The sequence below is a fragment of the Ursus americanus genome, chromosome 14 (assembly GCF_024610735.1).
Source record: "Ursus americanus isolate L20-20 chromosome 14, mUrsAme1.1.p, whole genome shotgun sequence".
Lineage (NCBI taxonomy): Eukaryota > Metazoa > Chordata > Mammalia > Carnivora > Ursidae > Ursus > Ursus americanus.
In genome coordinates, this window is record NC_142140.1 from 52840001 (window position 1) to 52858749 (window position 18749).

An 18749-nucleotide genomic window follows, 5' to 3' on the forward strand; every position below is an offset into this window, starting at 1 on the left:
AGACAGCCAGCGAGAGAGGGAGCACAGCAGGGGAGTGGGAGAGGAAGAAGCAGGCTCCCAGCGGAGGAGCCCGATGTGGGACTCGATCCCGGAACGCCGGGATCACGCCCTGAGCCGAAGGCAGACGCTCAACGACTGCGCTACCCAGGCGCCCCACCAACTCCTTTTTTTAAAAAAAAGGTTTTATTTATTTGAGAGAGAGAGCACAAAGGGAGAGGGAGAAGCAGACTCCCCGCTGAGCACAAAGCCTGACGTGGGGCTCGATCCCAGGACCCTGGGATCCTGACCTGAGCCGAAGGAAGACCCTTAACCAACTGAGCCACCCAGGCGCCCCTAGACACTAACTCCTTATCCTCCCTCCCCCCAGCCCCTCTGCTCTCCTTTCTGTGTGAGTTTGGGTACTCCGGGCACCTCCTATAAGTGGAATCATATATTCGTCCTTTTGTATCTGGCTTCTTTCACTGAGCAGGGTTTGTTTTTTTTTTAAGACTTTATTTATTAAATCTTAAATTTATTTTATTAGAGCAGGGGGAGGGACAGAGGGAGAGGAAGAAGCAGACTCCCCACTGAGCGCAGAGCCCGACACGGGGCTCGATCCCAGGACCCCGAGATCATAACCTGAGCTGAAATCAGGGGCCAGATACTTAACCAACTGAGCCACCCAGGCACCCCTCACTTAGCATGTTTTTGACGTTCATCCATGTTGTGGCAGCTGTCAGAACTTCGTTATCTTCTCGGGTGACTAACACTCCATTGTCGGACACACCGCATGTTCCCCTGTCTGTCAGGGAACACTTGGATTGTTTCCACCTGCTACCGTGAGCAATGCTGCAGTGAGCACTGGAGTAGGAGTAGCTGAGTCCCTCCTCTCAGTTATTTTGAGTCCTGCCTAGGAGTGGAATTGCGGGACCATAAGGCAATTTCTGTGTTTCACTGTGTGAGAAAGTGTCCGACTCTTCTGCACCAAAGGCTGGACCAGTTCACATTCCCACCCGCAAGGCGCAAGGGCTCCGGTTCCTCCACATTCTTACCAACACTGCTTTTTCTGTTCGTTGAGTAAACAGCCATCCTAACGGGGGTGAAGTGGTAGCTCATTATCTGCTTCAGGTGTGTGTATGTCCATGTGTTTTTAATTTGAAGGGTTTTTTTTAAGATTTTATTTGAGAGTGAGAGAGAGCACGAGCAGGGGGGAGCAGCAGGCAGCGGGAGAAGCAGATTCCCTGCTGAGCAGGGAGCCCGATGTGGGGCTCGATCCCAGGACCCGGGGATCATGACCTGAGCCGAAGGCAGACGCTTCACCAGCTGAGCCACCCAGGTGCTCATGTTTATAATCTCTTAATTGTGGTTAAATACATATAAGTTACCATTTTAACCATTGTCAATGTCCAGTTCTGTAGCATTTAAACACATTTCCACTGTTGTGCAGCCATCACCACCGTCCGTCTCCAGAACTTTCTCATCTTCCCATACTGAACCTCTGTCCCATGAAACACCGACTCCCCACCCGTCCCCCACCCCGGTGCCCGCCATCTGCTTCCTGTCTCCATGAATTTGACTCGAGGGAGCTCCTGTGAGTGGAGTCATGCAGTATTTGTCCTTTCGTGACCGGCTTAGTTCACCGAGCACAGTGTCCTTCAGGTTCGTCCGTGTCTTAGCAGGTGTCAGAGTGTCCTTCCTTTGTAAGGCTGGATAATAGTGCATTGGATGGAGGAACCACATTCTGTGTACCCGTTCCTCGGTCAACAGACACTGGGTTGCCGCCACCTTTCGCCAGTATGATCCATGCTACCTCGAGCACGGACACAAATATCTGTGGGTGTCCCTGCTTTTAATTCCTTTGAGGATGTACCTAGTAGTGGGATTCCTAGATCATGTGGTAATTCCGTGTGGAGTTTCTTTTTTAGGAACTGCCCTACTGTTTCCCACAGCAGCAGGTTATTTAGTGAAAGAAACACTCAAAGCCCAGCTCTAATCCTTTTGTGTGCCTCCCAGATCCCCACACATAACCACTGAGAGGCGTTGCTTGCTGTGTCTTCTTCCTGTCCCAAGTTTGTCCACCGCTCCCACACCTGCAAGTCCATAAACCTAGCATTCTCCAGGTCTTTAAAAATATTTGGTAAGTGTTATCTTACTGCGCATATCTGTCTGCAACCTGCTTTTCTCTCTCAAGCGTGTTTGGAGGTTTTGAAGAAAGGCAAGCTATAGAAAAAGTACAATGCATCCCAGAATGACCAAAATGAAGGGTCAGCACCTGTTTCCCTTTTTACAGCTCGAGGAAGCCCGGCACCCTGCCATCATCTGTCAGCTTTGTCCACATTCTCATGCAGTCATCTGTGACTGGGAATAGAAAACTTAGGTGGATAGAGTCCTACAAGCCCTGACCGGGCACCAACTCTATTCCAGACCCGGTGCTTAGTCTGGGCATGTGGCGATATGACAAACCCACACTGTCCCTTCCTGCCTCGAGACCAAAGCAGGAGACAAAATCCACAACGAACAAGGTGATTTTAAAGAGCAAGAAATGCTACGAATAGAATCGAGGTGGAGTGACTGAACCTTCCTTTGTTCCTCTCAGATTTTATTAAAGTGCATAGATCCTATATGAGTGTGGTTGGATTACTTCTTACACATGTCCCTGCCTGTGTCATCCACTGCCCAGATGGACACGTAGAAAATTCCCACCACCCTGGAAGGATGCCTGGCACCCCTCCACCCTGAGAGATCATCTCTGTTCTGATTTCTGTTAGCATCAGATGGTCTTGCCTGTTTGAGAATTTCCCACACACAGCATCCTATGGGATCAATTCGTTTGTGTTCTGGGATATGCATCCAGGTCATTGTGGGTGTTAGTCTGCTCCCTTTTCGCTATATTGTACCCCACTGTAGAGACGGACCACAGTTTATCTTTGGGTATCCATTCATCTGTTGATGGACTTGTGAGTTGTGGCATGGGCTGAACTGTGTGCCCCCAAAATTCATGTTTAAGCCCTAACCCCAAGGACCTCAGAATATGAATGTATTTGCAAATTGGACCGTTATAGAAATAACTGAGTTAAAATAAGGTCATGAAGGTGGACCCTAATCCAGTATGACTGGTGTCCTTATAAGGACCACGTGAAGAGACAGGGACAAGACGGCCGTCTACAAAGCCAAGCAGAGAAGCCTCAGAAGGAACCAGTCTGCTTAGCACCCTGATCTCGGACTTTGAGCCTGAGGGACTGTGAAAAAATTCATTCCTGTGGTTTGAGCCCCCCCGTCTGTGGTACTGTCACAGCGGCCCTAGCGCACCGAGCCAAGTCGTTTCCGGTTTGGGGCCATTGTGAATAAAGCTGCTACGAACTTTTGTGTCCATATTCTAACATGTGCGTTTTTGTGGACAAGCATTTGTTCCTTCGGGAAAATATGAAGACGTAGAATTCTACATCGTGAGATCTGGCGAATAGCCTTGCAGCTGCGAGAGTTTCTGGGCGGGTGGCTTACCGTACGTGTTCTCCTGGCCCTCCTCATGTGCTTGGCACAGCTAGTTTTGCTCTTGTCCTGGCTGCTGCCCTGTAGAGATTCTGGATGCGGGAAGAATGTTGGTGCTACAAAAAAGTGCTGGAGGAGAAGGACACGGGGGCTTTCTTATTCATCCACCCGTGGACTCCAGCTTCTCCCCACATCCCTGTGCTCCCTTGGGGCCTCTTATTTTTCCTTGGGAAATATCTGACTTTTTGTAAAAGTGATACGTGCCTGATGTTTAAGAAAAAGTATTCCATACAGAAAAAACAAAAAGGAAGTAAAGATGAACCCAAATGGAAACGCCCAGAAGTATCCATCTTTAGTGGTTAACTTCCTTCTACGCATCCACAAACGTGCAGTTTCTCTCCAGGGGTGGTGCTTGCACAGATGGGGCAACATGTAGCAAATCCCTTGTTCAGGATGGTTGCACTGTTATCAAATTTCCAATCCCTTAAGCCACACGGTGCTGGACACTATTTAAAAAAATTAATTTTTTAAAAATATTTTATTTATTAGAGACACAGCGAGAGAGGGAACCAAGGAGGGGGAGTGGGAGAGGGAGAAGCAGGCTTCCCGCTGAGCAGGGAGCCCAACATGGGGCTTGATCCCAGGACCCTGGGATCACGACCTGAGCCGAAGGCAGACACTTAATGACTAAGCCACCCAGCCGCCCTGTGCTGGACACTTTTTACAGACAATTTAATACACTGGGACATGAATTTCCTTAGGCCAATCCTAGAAGAGGGAATGCAAGGTAGTGGATATGCAAAACACACTAAAATAAATTTGTACGTTACATCTCACATATATTACACACTACAGATTTATACATAAAGTGCATAACTGGGGCACCTAGATGGCTCAGTTGGTTAAGTATCTGCCTTCGGTTCAGGTCATGATCCCAGGGTCCCACATCAGGCTCCCTGCTCAGTGGGGAGCCTGCCTCTCCCTCTGCCTGCTGCTCCTCTCTCTCTGACAAATAAATAAAATCTTTTAAAAAAAACCAAGTGCATAATTTTATATGTATGTGTATACTTATATTTAAACCAAAATAATGTATACACATGGTAAAAAATTTTAAAATATAGTAGAAAAGTCCAAAAACAAGCTTCCTGTCCCTGATGTCTTCTTCTTGAAGCATCCCTCAGAAAGTTTGATAATTTTTTAAAAGATTGTATTTATTTGAGAGAAAGAGCATGAGCAGGGAGGAGGGCAGAGGGAGAGGGAGAAGTAGACTCCCCACTGAGCAGGGAGCCTGATGGGGGACTCAATCCCAGGATCCCAGGATTATGACCAGAGCCAAAGACAGACGCTCAACCGACTGAGCCACCCAGGCGCCCCCATATATGTGCTATTAAATATTTACACGAATTGCTCAAAGGAAAACAGATATGGGTGAATCAGATGAAGGGGATTAAGAGGTACAAACTTCCAGTTATAAAATAACCAAGTCATGGTGGTGAAAAGTACCACATAGAGAATATAGTCACTACTATTGTAATAACTTTGTATGGTGGCACGTGGTGACTACACTTCTTGTGGCGAGCACTGCATGGTGTATGGAATTGTCCAATCACTATGTTGTACACCTGAAACTGATATAATATCGTATGTCTATGCTGCCATAAAACAAAATACATATGTTCATTTTAACTTTTAGTGAATGTCAAACTGCCATCCAAAAATTCTGCATAATTTCATGCATTCATGCGTGTGCAAGAGTCTCTTTCTCTACATCTTTGCTACCATTGGGTAATATCAACATTTTAAAGTTTTGCCCATCTGCTGTGTTGCTAAGATTTTGCATTTCTTGGAGTAAATTTGAGTAAGCTTGCCCAAATGTTTATTGGCCCTTTGTACAAACTTTATGTTTCGTTCTTATTGCCAAAACGCTCTCCTTTGCTCACTTTCCCAGCCTCCTTTCTCATCTGCTAATTCATTTCTTACCACTGTACCCTCTACAGGCTTCCAGAATAATCTTTCTCACAAGAAAATATGGTCACAATGGGTCACCATTCAAAACATTGCCCGTGATCTCACCCATACTCACAGCCTACAGGGTAAAGAGCCTACACTCCTTAGTCTTTTTTTTTTTTTTAAGATTTTATTTACTTATTTATTTGACAAAGGGAGAAAGAGAACAAGCAGGGGGAATGGCAAGCAGAGGGAAAGGGCGAAGCAGGCTGCTGCTGAGCAAGGAGCCCAATGCAGGCTCGATCCTGGGACTCTGGGATCATGACCTGGGCTGAAGGCAGCTGATTAACCAGCTGAGCCACCCACGCGCCCCTCCTTAGTCTGGTTTAAAAAGTCCTTTATGATCTAGTTCCCACCTTGCCCCAAATGCCCATTAATGGAGCACTTAGTATGGGCAGACCCCCTGGGGGTGCTGGGCACCCAAGAGGCAAACAAAGCAGGGAAATGTCTGCTTTCTGTAGATAACCTTCAATGTGGGGTTTCTCAACCTTTTATATTATTGTCCCTCTAAAGGAGAAAAGTGAGGTTATCTTTCAATTTAATTTAATTTCAACCTAATTACTTTTAATTTCTCCCTAATGATAGAAATTAAATACTTAGGAGTAAGATTTTGTCTAGGGAGGGCCACAAGCCATTGTAATATCCAAGGTGTTTTGGTACCCAAGAATTCATTTTGGCCCCCTTGGGAGCCACGTGGCTCCCACTGAGAATAATATTCTAAAGGGAGAGCTGGACAATAAAACAAATATGTGGAAAAGATCATATCAGAGGGCCAAGAATATTACAAAGGAAAGGAGGGAGAGAGGCTGAGGGGCCACTTGACATCTTGATCCTTTGAATCAGGAAAGCTCTTCCCAGGGGTGCCTGGGTGGCTCAGTTGGTTAAGCGTCTGTCTTCTGCTCAGGTCGTGGTCCCAGGGAGCCCCTGCTCCTCCCTCTCCCTCTGTCTGCCGCTCCCCCTGCTTGTGCTCTTTCTCTTTCTGTGTCAAATCAATAAATAAAATCTTATTAAAAAAAAAAAAGGAAAACTCTTCCCAGACTAGGAAGACCAGCCTTCATTTCTTCAGCTGCAAAACGAAAATGATAATTTCCTCCTCACAGCGCCTGGCGTATAGTAAGCTTTCAAAAAGAGATGTTTACTGTTATTAGTACATTTTTAATTTTTCTAAAAGGTAAATGGAACGCGCCTCTGCTCAGCCCCAGCACCAGTGCCCAGCAGCCCCCACAGCCGGCACCTCCACCTCCGTCCGCAGGGGGCGCTGTGGGCGCTGCTGCAGGGCTGCTCTAGGCGGCGGCACAGGAAGTCTCATCCTCCCCTCACTTCCGGCCTCTGGCCCGGGCTTGTGCTGCGTGGAGAAGGTTTGGAAATGCCGACTGGAGATTTTGAGTGAGTTGGGGGTCGCGGAGCGAACCCTGGGAAGCGGTTTGGGGGTTCTGGGGGGTATCACGGGGCCTGGGTGCGTCGGGACGGCGGGGGCCTGGCTTCGCTGACCCAGCCTTCCCCTCCGCAAACTTGTCTTTGCAGTTCGAAGCCCAGCTGGGCCGACCAGGTGGAGGAGGAGGGTGAGGACGGTGAGTATGCCGGGTCTTCCCAGGTCACCGCAGCCAGTTCTCCAGACCGGTCACTGCCGCCTGCTCCAACGTTGGCACCGCCGTCCAATCCCGCATCCGCCTTCACGGCCCTCTGCCCTGCGCCATCCTCCCTCCGGGCCAGCCTATCGCCAATTCCAGATACTCGCTGGCCAGTCCCTCCCCTCCCATGCCACCGCCCAAGTCCTCACAGCTGCTGCGGGGCGGAAGTTGTAACAGCCTGCCTCCTGCTTTTACACTGGCGCCGGATATCTTTATGGGCTGCTTTCATCTTTGCCATTGCTCGAGGTTACTACAGCTCCGCGTCCTGGCAGGGCTGTCCCAGGGCACTTCTTCGCCGGTCCTCACCCTTGGTCCCGCCTTCCTTGGCCCATCCCCAAGGTCCCATCATTTTAGCTTGGGAGCTCCTGCTCCTCCAGCTCACCCCTCCTCCCCGCACTCCCTTTCCTAGACAAATGTGTCACCAGCGAGCTCCTCAAAGGGATTCCTCTGGCCACTGGGGACACCAGCCCAGAACCTGAGTTACTCCCGGGAGGTGAGTGACAACGTCTGCTCCATTCGGGGCTGCCTCTCCCCAGCGGCATTCCCTCCTGGTCTCCATTCCCCAGGGCTCAGTTCCCTCACCTCTTCTCTCTCCCAGCTCCACTACCGCCCCCCAAGGAGGTCATCAATGGAAACATCAAGACAGTGACAGAGTACAAGATAGATGAGGATGGCAAGAAGTTCAAGGTGAGGCGGGAGGAGGAGGTGGGTGCCCCTGGGCTTGGGGGCACTTGGGCGGGGAGGGGATGGTGTGTGGGTTGGGTTGGTTGGCCCCAGGAGCCTTGAGACACAGGAAGTCCCAGCCTGTCCCCTCCCTTCCACAGATTGTCCGCACCTTCAGAATTGAGACGCGGAAGGCCTCAAAAGCTGTCGCAAGGAGGAAGGTGAGACCCTTTTCCCCTTGTCTTGGGGACTCTCCCAGGGCTGATTCAGAGGAGTTAGGAATCCTTTTTTTCTGATACCTTTATTTTGAGAAGTGAGGTTTAACTCTTTGTCCCTATCGTGTTGGAGCACAGCTGAGGTCAGGGGGCGTTGGTGCTCTACTGGGGGTACTGAAAAGTTCAGCGTGCAGAAATTGGGTGGGCTTAGATTCTTATTAACTCCTTTCCGTTTGTTTACCAGGAGGAACAGAGCCAAGCCCTCCCCTCAGGTGGTCATAGGAGCTCCCATTTAACTGGGCTGTGTGCTTAGGAAGGAGTGATAGCCATAAATGCATTTGGCACAATTTTCTGTGCACTCCTCTGTGCTAGACTCCAGTGCCAAGTGCTTTGCAGGAAGTGTTCTCTCATCCGACCCCCTAGCTGTCCTGAGAGGTGAGGGGCATTTGTGGTTCCCATTTTATAGAGGTTGTTTTAGCTCAAGGCCCTCACAGTCTGGGTGACCCCTATGCACCCCTGGGCATCACTTCCTTGTGGGAGCTGGCTCACCTACTGTCATGGGTCCCCCAGGAATGATTAGCTGTGGGGCTGTTTCCTCCTAGGCTTCGTTCTCTCTTCTGGAACTTGGGGCCGGGAGCCGTCCCCGCTTACTGAGCTGGCATGAATCTAAGAGCTGGCATGTGCTAGGAGTGGGACCCGCTAGGAACAGGAACTGTCATTGTCACCGCTATGGAGGGCTTTTTGGGAGGGTGAAGAATGTGGTTCAAGGCTCGGGCACCCTGAAGGGGGCTACCGTAGGTCTGGGGTGCCAGTGGAGGGGGATCCCGCTTGCCCTTACCTGTCCCATCCCACTCTGAGCCCAGAACTGGAAGAAGTTTGGGAACTCAGAGTTTGACCCACCAGGGCCCAACGTGGCCACCACCACGGTCAGCGATGATGTGTCCATGACGTTCATCACTAGCAAAGAGGTGAGTGGGGTAACAGGGCAGGGCTGGTGGCCATGACGGTGGTGACTGGGGCATGGCAACCTCACGCTGAGCTTCTGCTCACTGCCCACCCAGGATCTGAACTGCCAGGAAGAGGAGGACCCGATGAACAAGCTCAAGGGCCAGAAGATCGTGTCCTGCCGCATCTGCAAGGGCGACCACTGGACTACCCGCTGCCCCTACAAGGACACGCTGGGCCCCATGCAGAAGGAGTTGGCAGAGCAGCTGGGCCTGTCCACGGGCGAGAAGGAGAAGCTGCCCGGAGGTGCCCGGGCCTGGGATGCGGTGGCAGGCCAGGGCGGGGCGGGGGGGGGGGGGATTGTGTGCGCCTCCGGGAGAGACCTTGGTCTTCACCTGCTGTGACGGGCTGTCCATGTCAGGAAGTTGTCATCTCTCACGTTGGCACCAGCACTGCAAGGCTGTGGCTGTGGCCTGTTGGTGTGAGAGAGTGAGACTGGCCTGGTTGGTGCCATGACTGTGGTAATGCCACCCACCGTTCCATGTTGGGCCCTGGCGTACCATTCCTTTGCACGCCTGTGTGTCTATGCTGCGTGCGTTTTAGACTTGCCAGCTGTGATTGTGCTGCAGACTCTGTGACCAGACTTGAGCGTGCCGTGTCTGTCTGCCATAGACGTGCCCTCAGCCCTGGAGGCTGGTATGTGTGCACACGCGTGCACACTGCAGACTCGCACGTGACCGCAGTCCGTGTCCTTGTCCTTTGGTGTGATTTGTTGATAGTGGGTTGAGTCTGGACAGTTCTAACACCTGTGACTTGGTGCACAGCACGCCTGTCACCTGTCCCTGCCGTGTTCCTGTGTGTTGGGAAGCTGAGCGTTCTAGACCTCAGCCCTGTGTTGCCTTGGATTGCATCGACCCGTGGGTTCTTGCTCTCACTTCCTGGATGTGACCTTTATGTCGCTGCGGCCGGCGGGCCTTGGAACCACCAGATGCCTGTGGCTTCATAGGTGGTCCCTGGGCTGGCTCAGGGCCAGAGCTGCCAGCATCCTGGGGTGGATCTGTTCCTCCTCTGTGCCAGAGTGCAGCCTGACCCAGCTGCTTTGGTCCCCAGAGCTGGAGCCTGTGCAGGCCGCCCAGAACAAAACGGGCAAGTACGTGCCACCGAGCCTGCGGGACGGGGCCAGCCGCCGTGGGGAGTCCATGCAGCCCAACCGCAGAGGTGAGTGGCGGGTGGGCACCCCTTAGCCCATGATTGTCCTTCGTTCAGGACTTGGTTAGGGCTGTTCTCTACAAGTTGCTGCTCCTTGCCTGTCTAGCCGACGACAACGCCACTATCCGTGTCACCAACCTGTCAGAGGACACTCGTGAGACTGACCTGCAGGAGCTCTTCCGGCCCTTTGGCTCCATCTCGCGCATCTATTTGGCGAAGGACAAGACCACTGGCCAGTCCAAGGTGGGCTGGTGGCCATGGGGGTTGGGGACGGGGTCACCTGTCCTGATTGTGCCCTGAGGGCCTCTGACTCCACCCCCCTCCTCCAGGGCTTTGCCTTCATCAGCTTCCACCGGCGGGAGGATGCCGCCCGCGCAATTGCTGGGGTGTCCGGCTTTGGATACGACCACCTCATCCTCAATGTTGAGTGGGCCAAGTAAGACCTCTGCCACACCCTTGCATCCCCCCCCCCCCCCTTTCACAGCCAACACTCGGGTTGACCTTGGGCCCCACATGGGTTTAATAGTCCCCCAGCCTGTTCTGAGGTACAGGTTATTTACTATCTTTTACTTCTTGAGGAGGGGCCGACTGCTTATCTGGCTCTGTGTGCCCTGCCCCCCCCCCCATTGTCACAGAGGCCCCAGTTGTATGTGGCAGGGGGTCTCGGGATTCCCTTCAGGGCCTGGAGCCCTCACACTTGCTGTCCTCACCACCTGTCTCTCTCTCTCTTCAGGCCATCAACCAACTAAGCCAGTTGCCACCTTTGCTGCTGCTGTTCGGCCCCGGCCACAGGACCCCATGGCCATAGAAGGTAGCCCCCGAGAGCAGGGGCTCTCAGCAATAAAAAGGCTCCAGTTGTCACATGCTGTCTCGTTTATTCACATTATTCACAGATGTCGCTTGCTCTGTGGCTAGTGGGGCCAGCCCTCCCCGGGTCAGTGCTGTGGGCAGAAATTCAGCTGCTGTGGCCTGGGCACTCGCCGGTCCCCCAGTGGGTCTTTCTGTAAGGGAAGCAGCGGTGATTTGGGGCCTGTTGGCGGTTCAGGGCCCGTTGGTGGCCCAGGGCCAGGGGCCTCCTGGGCTCTCGGCCCCCATTTTGCTAGCCCCAGTGCCTTGTGGTGAGGAGGTAGCAGCTCAGAATGTCAGGTTGTGGCCTCAGGGGCCTAGGGCCCCAAGGTTTGGGGAGTAGCCATGACATTGAGGGGCAGGACTTGCCCAGAGCTCCCAGCATCCTCTGGAGTTCGGCTCCCCCTGCAGCCGAGGCAGCTCTGGTGGCAGCAGCCCAGGCTGGGGGCCACCGCCATGTAAAGCAGTGGGTGGACGCAGATGGCCACGGGCATGAGGCCGCGCATGGCCTGGTAGCTCACGTAAGTCCTCTGATCCAGGGCTGCCGTGGCCTCGTGCACGCTGGCAAAGGCCGGGCAGCGGGCCCTCCAGCGCTGCCGGGCGTACACGTTGAGCACCTGTGTGACATAGTAGGGCACGTAGGAACTGGCATAGAGGGCCAGGCCGCTGGCCACCAGCGCTGCCACACGCAGCTTCTCGGCCGCCGTCATGCCATGGCTGCGCAGCACGGCCCGCCCGAGGGCGCCGTAGGCCCCCAGGGTAAGCACCAGCGGCAGGCCGCAGCCCAGCACCGCCAGCACCAAGCTGTAGGCTCTGTAGGCCTCGAGCTGGTGGTCATCCGCGGTCCCCAGGCACTTGGTGCAGGCCTCGGGCCTGACCGAGGTACAGCCGCCTGCCTCCAGCGGCCTCTTCAGGTGGGAGAAGCGGAGCGTCGGCGCGGCCAGCAGGGCTGCCAGTGCCCAGCCAGCGGCGCTGACGGCCCAGGCGTGCTTGGGCCGCAGGCTGCTGCGGGTGAAGAAGGGGTGCACGGTGCCCAGGTAGCGGTTTAGGCTGATGCAGGTGAGGAAGACGACACTGCCCAGCAGGTTGCAGGTGAAGAGGAAGCGCTCCAGGCGGCAGGCGAGCTCCCCGTACTGCCAGTTCTTGGGCGGGTAGAAGTAGGCAGCCAGCGGGAGCAGCGTCAGGCCGTAGAGCAGGTCGCTGATGGCCAGCTGGGCCGAGAAGACCACGGCTGGGTGCCACGGGCGCTGCTCCCGTGTGCCAAAGCGGTAGAGGGCCAGGCCGTTGCTGGCCACGGCCACCAGGAACTCAGCCACCAGCAGGGGCCACAGAAAGTCTTCCTGGAAGCCACTGAGGATGCGATCAACGGCCGCCGAGAAGTTGGCTGGGCAGGACTTAGCACCTGTGGGCAGATGGGGTCACGGCGTGAGCGCTGTCCCTCCTCGTGGCTCTCGCTGCCTTCAGAGCACCTGCCGTGTGCCTGGTCACCTAAACCCTCTGGGGGCACTCTTTCTCAGTCCCTTCCATTACCAGGAGCCGGCACCAGCCACACTTTTCACAGAGGAAATCCAGCCCAGAAAGGTCAGAAGCCTGCAGTCTTCATGTGATAGTGACTAAGCTTGCTCGGCGTCCTGAACCCTCAAGAAGGGTGGGTCACTGCCTTCGCAGGACACATGTAAGCCAGCAGTGACAACCCGGAACCACCAGTCCTGGGCGGGGGGCAACCCCCAATGGCCCTCCTCCAAGACTTGGATCAGCAAGTCTCACTGCCACCACCTTCAGAATTGGGCACAGCCTCCCAGTTCCGGACCTCATCCCTACCTGTTCTCCTCACTGCCTCCCCAGGGTGCCTAGGGACACCTGAGTCAGGTCGCATTCCTCTACTCCATGACCTTGTGGCTCCCTCCTCACTGGCAGGAAAAGGCCGTGCTTGCTTCTCCCACTGAGGCGCCCCAGGAGCGAACGCTCCCTCTCATCTCAGGCTCTCGGTGACTCACTCCCTACGGTCCTTCCCACTCGGGCTTTCTGGCTCTTCCTTAAGGCACATTCCACCTCAGGGCCTTTGCAAGGATTCTCTCTGCCTAAATCACCAGCCCCCACTCACCTCCTGGTCTCTAGCCCCGAGAGGCCCGTTCTGATCCCTCTAACATTGTGAGGGCACCCGGTCCCCAATTTCTGCAAAGCCCATACTTCCATCTGACCGCTGTCAAGGAAACCCCACCCCCAGGACATCTGGGGGCAGGGAGTGCCCCGCCACTGGCTTCCCAGTGTCCAGAACAAGGCCAGGGACTAGGAGTGTGGGGGACAGCAGGGATCGGCCCGGATTCCCTTCCACGTACCAACTCCGCCTCAACTGCGGGGAAACAGCCTGTTCCCGGTCTGTCAGGCAGGTCTGTCCGGCAGGCTCCGTGCCACTGGCTCCGCGCGAGATGCAGCACCCCTCCCCCACCCCAGACTGCCTGCCCCGCCACACTTCTGCCTCCCCATCCCATCTCTGCTCTGGGAGGAAGTCCCTGTCCAGACATGATTAACTCCCTCCCCTCCACCTCCTGCACGCCAGCCCCCCTCTCCCCAGTCCTGGGCGGGGTGAGCTGCATGTGCTAGGCCCCGGGACCTCCGCCTGGCTCAACGGCCCCGGCAGCGTCTGCTCCTCACCTGAGGTGGCGGCAGCCATGGCCCGCGTGCCCGACCTCTGGGTCCACTGCCCACACCGTGCTAGTCCCCAGTGCGAGTTAACCAGAGCCCTGGCTGGCTCCTCCTTTCCCCACAGCTCCACCCTCCTCCCCTCAGTGCCAGCAGCTCCACCCACAGCCAGGACCAGCTCGGCTTCCACCACCCCCTGGTTTCCTTCCTCTTCACACGCTGCGCTCCAGAGCGGGCCAGTTACAGGCTTGGAAGTAACCCTGGGGGGTGCTGTGGGGTGGCCCAGGGCCAAATCTGCCCATCAGCTTCACCTGTGAAAGAGGCCCCGCACTCCCACCGCTCAGCATGGGGGAAATGAGCACAGGCTGGGGGCAGAACCCTGTCCAGTTCCTGGAGACTCCTGGCCCCAAGCCTCTCTGGGCTTCACACACACAACTCCACATCGCCCCATTCCAAATGCAGACTCAGATTTATGGGAAATCAGGCATTTACCACAGTGGGAGGTTGGGGAAACAACTCCTTTATGAAAGGAAACCCAGGCCTGCACCTGGAGGTCCAGGCGGAAGCCCAAGGCAGAGTCTTGTGGGCCCCAATTTGGGGCATTCCAACCGATGCTCTAGCTTGGCCTCACCCTGCTTTCTTAGGTGGCCGTGCTTGGCCTCGCCTGCGGTCCCAGGCAGCTCCTCTGCGGCCCAGCTTGGCCTGGCCCCGCTGGGGCCTGCCCTTGGCCTTTGGAGGCCTATAGTCCGTGCCTGGCCTCCGTTCCTTTCCTCGCTGCTTCTTGCCTGGGGGCCCAGCAGGCCGTCTTCGTTTGGCTGCCTTCGGGAACATGTCTGTGGGGAGAGACGGCGTCAAGGCCACCAGGGCACGGGGACAAGCCCAAGGTTCCCAGCTGCACCAACCCCTGCCACATACCCTCATCGGGCTCCTCTCCCACCGCCTGGCGGAAATACTCGGCTTCGTCCTCCTCTTCCTCCTGCTGGCCAGCCCCCTCTGTCTCTGGGGCGACACCGGGATCCTCAGCATCGCTATCCCCATCGGCCCCTGCCCGTGCCCGCTTCATGCCTGCCAGGCTCTTCTTCCTGGAAAGGGGTGGCAGTGAGGGTGGCAGCCTGCACCCGGGACCCTGCCTCGCCAGCACAGCCCACTGCCACACACTTGTGTGCCTCCCGCTGCTCCCGCTTGCGCTGGATGTTCTGGGCCTGCTGGTCCTGCCTCTGGGCCTTGAGCCGCAGCTTCTCCTCCTTGGCTGCCAGGATGGCCTGCAGCTCCTCCTCTGTCTTGTGCACTGAGGAGGAAGAGACAGGTCACCACGATCCAAGTGTGTCTGGTGTGACCCCCCTCTGCGGGCCTCAGACTTCCAGCGCGTGGTTCGCAGCCCCGTTCTCACCGAAACTGTGGAACAGCACGTTCCCCTCCCCCACGCCTTCCTGGATTTTGATGAGCTGCAGCGTCATCCGAGGCCCAATCTGCAGAGACGAGGGCAAGTGTCAGCTCTTCCTCAGGGCTGGGGGCTGCCAGAAGTCACCTCCACCGCCAGGCCTGCCCCGGGGCTGGGCCTCACCTCAGTGAGCCGCACGGCGCTCTGCTGGGCCCGCATGTTGCCGCGCCCCGCCACAGCCTGGGGCAGCTCTGTAATGTTGTGCTCGCCGTCGGGCTCGGCCTCGCTCTCCGACAGCCCGGCGCCCCTGTGCAGAGGACACAGCAAGGTCAGCAGGGGATCGCAGGCTCCTGAAACAGCTCCGGGGTCCCGAGACTGCAGTGATCTCCCACCCAGTGCCCCCCTCACGTGGCCAACAGCTCGCTGATGTCCTGCAGACGGCTCATGTTGGGAAACTTCTCCTGTAGAAGCTTCTTCATCCCACGACTTGCGCCCACAGGAACGACTTTGATGCTACTGCCGAAGCCAGGGAGTGCAGAGGGGTTAGGAGTCATGAGACTAGAGACCAGCTCTACCCGCCTACCCTTTGCACAGTGCGTCAGAGCGTTTACTTTGAGACTGAGCAATCACAGAGCCTCAGCCGGAGTGCTGTCATCAGCCGCACCGGAAAGCCCCCCGCTCCACTGGCCCCGTACTCACTAATGACGGAAATCGAGCTCCTGCGAGTCGGGATTGTAATTGATGAGAAGGCAGCGCTTGATGGCGTTTAGGTTCACCTGGAAGGGACAGGCGGGGGCACCGAACCACGTGAACCACACGCAGGCTTCCCCGTGTGCCAGAAACCCACCAAGGCCAGGCCATGGCCATACTCCAGAAACCTCCCAGCAAGGGGGTGTGGGATGCTGCTAGCGCTGTGGGGACTGATGGACTGGCTGGGGCACTGGCTTGAAATCCTGGTTCTGAGGCCCACTTAAGCTATCCACACCAGACTCCCTGATGATCGGCATCTAACAGCCTAATTTGAGACCTGGTGCCAGGAATTAGGAACTGGGGCTCTGGAACCAGACCAGTTAAAAAGTTTAAAAAATCCAGTCCTGGGGCACCTGGGTGGCTCAGTCGGGTTAAGCATCTGCCTCCCGCTCAGGTCATGACCCCAGGCTTCCTGCTCAGTGGGGAGTCTGCTTCTCCCTCTCTCTCTGCCCCTCCCCCCGCTCCTAGTCTATTAAATTAAAAAAAAAACTTAAAAAAAAAAAAAAGGCATTTCATGCTTAAAAAGAAAAAAAAAATCCAGTTCTACCCCCTGTATCTAACCTCAGACTAGACTTCACCTATAAGCCTGTTTCTCTATCTGTAAAATGGAGTCACAACACCACGCTGCTTAGACCAACAGTCAATGCACACTCCAGAAATAAAGGACCATCAGCATTATTTTCCATCTGAGTAAGGCAGCTCGTAAGGGAGCCTCTGACCCAGTGTCATGGAACATATGAATGAGACTGGCCCTCAGGAACTGGAGCTCTCAGCCTCAGTGCTGGGAGGTGAAGACTGAGCAAACAACCTGAGGGCCCATGTGTGGGACCTACTGGACCATCTGCCCCAGCCCCCCTCATCTGCCACCACCCCAGGCTCAGCTCACCTTGTGCACATTGATGGAGGGGAACAGGTTCTGGAACATGGTGGCCATGAGCTTCACGTGCATGCCATGGGGGCCAAAACTGTTGAGCACCAGGAGGGGTGGGTGGGCAAACTGCTGCTCGTGCATGCGGTGGCGGCGCAATGAGGAGATGACGTCACGCACTAATGTGTACTGCAGGACACGTGAAGACACGTGGTTGGCATTGTCCCAAACCCATCCTCTACCCAACACAGCCCTCCTACCACCTCCGATCCTTACCTTGTTGATTCGAAAGGTCAAGGTGGGGCCTCCTGGGAGGCGCATCAGCTTCTACAGAAAAAAAGGACTGGTGAGAGTCAAGGCGTCCAGCTAGGGAGCAGGGAGTGGGAACCTCTGCTCCATCTCTTCAGAGCGTTTACTTTGAAGCCAGAATCATGGCAACTCAGAGGCATATGGGTTCATCATGAGAGTTGGGGGAGGAACAGGGCAGGGTGAAGATGAGGGCTGTGGGTATTAACTCACAAAGTAGATGTTGGTCTCCGTTTTACTCAAGATCAAGAAGTGTGTGACCCCAAGGGGGCCAGCCACTGCCACACAATCCTTCAGAGTGTTTTTCTTTCGTATCTGAGAATTGCAAAAACAAAATGGGGGGATCATAAATATCTCTTCTTGAGCAAAGACTATAAGCTGAAGCTGTCATGCCTTTTCTTGCACTTAATTTTTCGAGAAAGAGAAGAGAGGGGAGTGGAATGAGCCCGCCCTCTAAAACTGATCAGACTTGAATTTGTCCCTTGTTTACCGTGCATCACCCAATCTGCAGGTGAACCAACTGGGCCCTGCAAGGTTAATTACCTTCCTCCAGGCCTTTGAGCAAGTTTCCACCCTAACTTTGCTAACTTGAATCCCTTAACCACCAGACTCAGGCATCCAGCCACGACCCCCGCTGAGTGCGTTCATCTGCTCGCCCTCGCTTCTACCCCACAAATCCCTGAGCGGCAGGGACGATGCTCCCCATAAAGGTCCCTTCCTTTAGCCGAGACTGAAGCCACCTCCGCAACCGCGAAGACGGGGCCCATGGCTGATGGAGGTGGGCTGGGTGGTGCAGACCTGCAGGCGGGTGGCGGTCAGGGGCTCCATGACCCGACGCAGGTCTAGGCTGAGCTGCCGGACTCCGCGACCCGCGCGACCCCGCGCGAACACGAACGAGTGCGGCTGCGCGGCATAGGCCTCGAGGTTGCGGAGCTGAGCCTGGGCGCGCGCACGCTTCTGGTGCCGGGACTGCGAGGGCGAAAGACGAGCGGTCAACGCCACGGCCGCCGGGGGGACCCCCCCCCCAGCCCCGTCCGCCCCCCCGATCCCCCGACCCCCCGGCCGCCGTGCCTCACCCTCCCCGACTGCCCCATGCCGCCGACTCCTCCAGCAGGACCCCTCTGCCTTGTGCTTCCGGCGTTGCGCCGCTTACTTCCGGCGCCGGCGAGGTGATCACGTGAGGCGGCACGCGCGGTGACGTCACCAGATGGGCATGCGCACCAGGTGGCGGCGGGCCGGAATCCACGGAGGGGTCGCTATGGAAACACCTGGTGCTTGTTTCTACGGAAACCGGGCAAGACCAGAGTCTCAGGGAGGAGAAATGAACCGTGGGTTCGAATCCTACCTTGGCCCATTTGCGCCAGCTGGGCGAATTTGAGAGCCACTTTATCCATTCCAAAGTTCCCTCCCACAAGTATCCTAAAGGGAGGATGGTAATCATGTCTCCTCTGAGCCGCGAATTTAAAAAGAGGTTGTATGCACAATGCGTGGCACAGCAGCACCAGGCCCTTGGGGAACAACCAGAGAAATGGGTAGAGCATGGCAGTTAGGCATGTGGGCCCCCAGCTTCTGAGGGCCAGCTGTCTTCCCCGGAGGCCCTGTCTGCAGCTGACAGATGGAAACTCCACATCACCTTCTGGAAACTTAGGGCAAGGCGGGCGCTTTGTGAATAACTCACCTCCTCCCTGTTTCCGCTCAAAGCCCCAGTCTTGGCCTCAGGCCTCTGGCTTCTTCCCCAGAACCTTGGGGTGGGGGAAAGGGACACCCCCAACGTCTCTTTCCTTGTGCCATTGGTTTCCTTCCCCCATATGCTTCCC

At 55.6% G+C, this 18749-nt stretch overlaps 2 protein-coding genes and 2 non-coding genes across 4 annotated transcripts; 1 reads left to right on the top strand and 3 right to left on the bottom strand.

Annotated features, from left to right (window-relative positions):
* Nucleotides 1–6778: 6778 nt before the first annotated feature.
* On the top strand, nt 6779–10999 carry EIF3G (eukaryotic translation initiation factor 3 subunit G). The gene is made up of 11 exons (XM_045774342.2): nt 6779–6861; nt 7000–7046; nt 7516–7599; nt 7705–7793; nt 7931–7990; nt 8848–8952; nt 9046–9235; nt 10040–10147; nt 10245–10381; nt 10468–10574; nt 10872–10999. The coding sequence occupies exons 1-11, from the start codon at nt 6842–6844 to the stop codon at nt 10885–10887; spliced, it is 963 nt and encodes a 320-aa protein (XP_045630298.1). The 5' UTR covers nt 6779–6841; the 3' UTR covers nt 10888–10999.
* A 281-nt stretch (nt 11000–11280) lies between these two features.
* On the bottom strand, nt 11281–18097 carry LOC123777584 (suppressor of SWI4 1 homolog). The gene is given in 13 exon segments (XM_045774343.2): nt 11281–12386; nt 14380–14460; nt 14543–14709; nt 14786–14915; nt 15018–15096; nt 15192–15315; nt 15417–15524; nt 15708–15784; nt 16645–16815; nt 16903–16953; nt 17146–17247; nt 17731–17901; nt 18009–18097. Coding segments are annotated over 13 exon segments (2385 nt in total). The 5' UTR covers nt 18027–18097.
* On the bottom strand, nt 15597–15676 carry LOC123777671 (small nucleolar RNA U105B). Its single transcript, XR_006775704.1, has one exon. It is a non-coding gene; the product is annotated as a small nucleolar RNA U105B (small nucleolar RNA).
* LOC123777670 (small nucleolar RNA SNORD105) lies at nt 17014–17100 on the bottom strand. Its single transcript, XR_006775703.1, has one exon. It is a non-coding gene; the product is annotated as a small nucleolar RNA SNORD105 (small nucleolar RNA).
* Nucleotides 18098–18749: the final 652 nt, after the last annotated feature.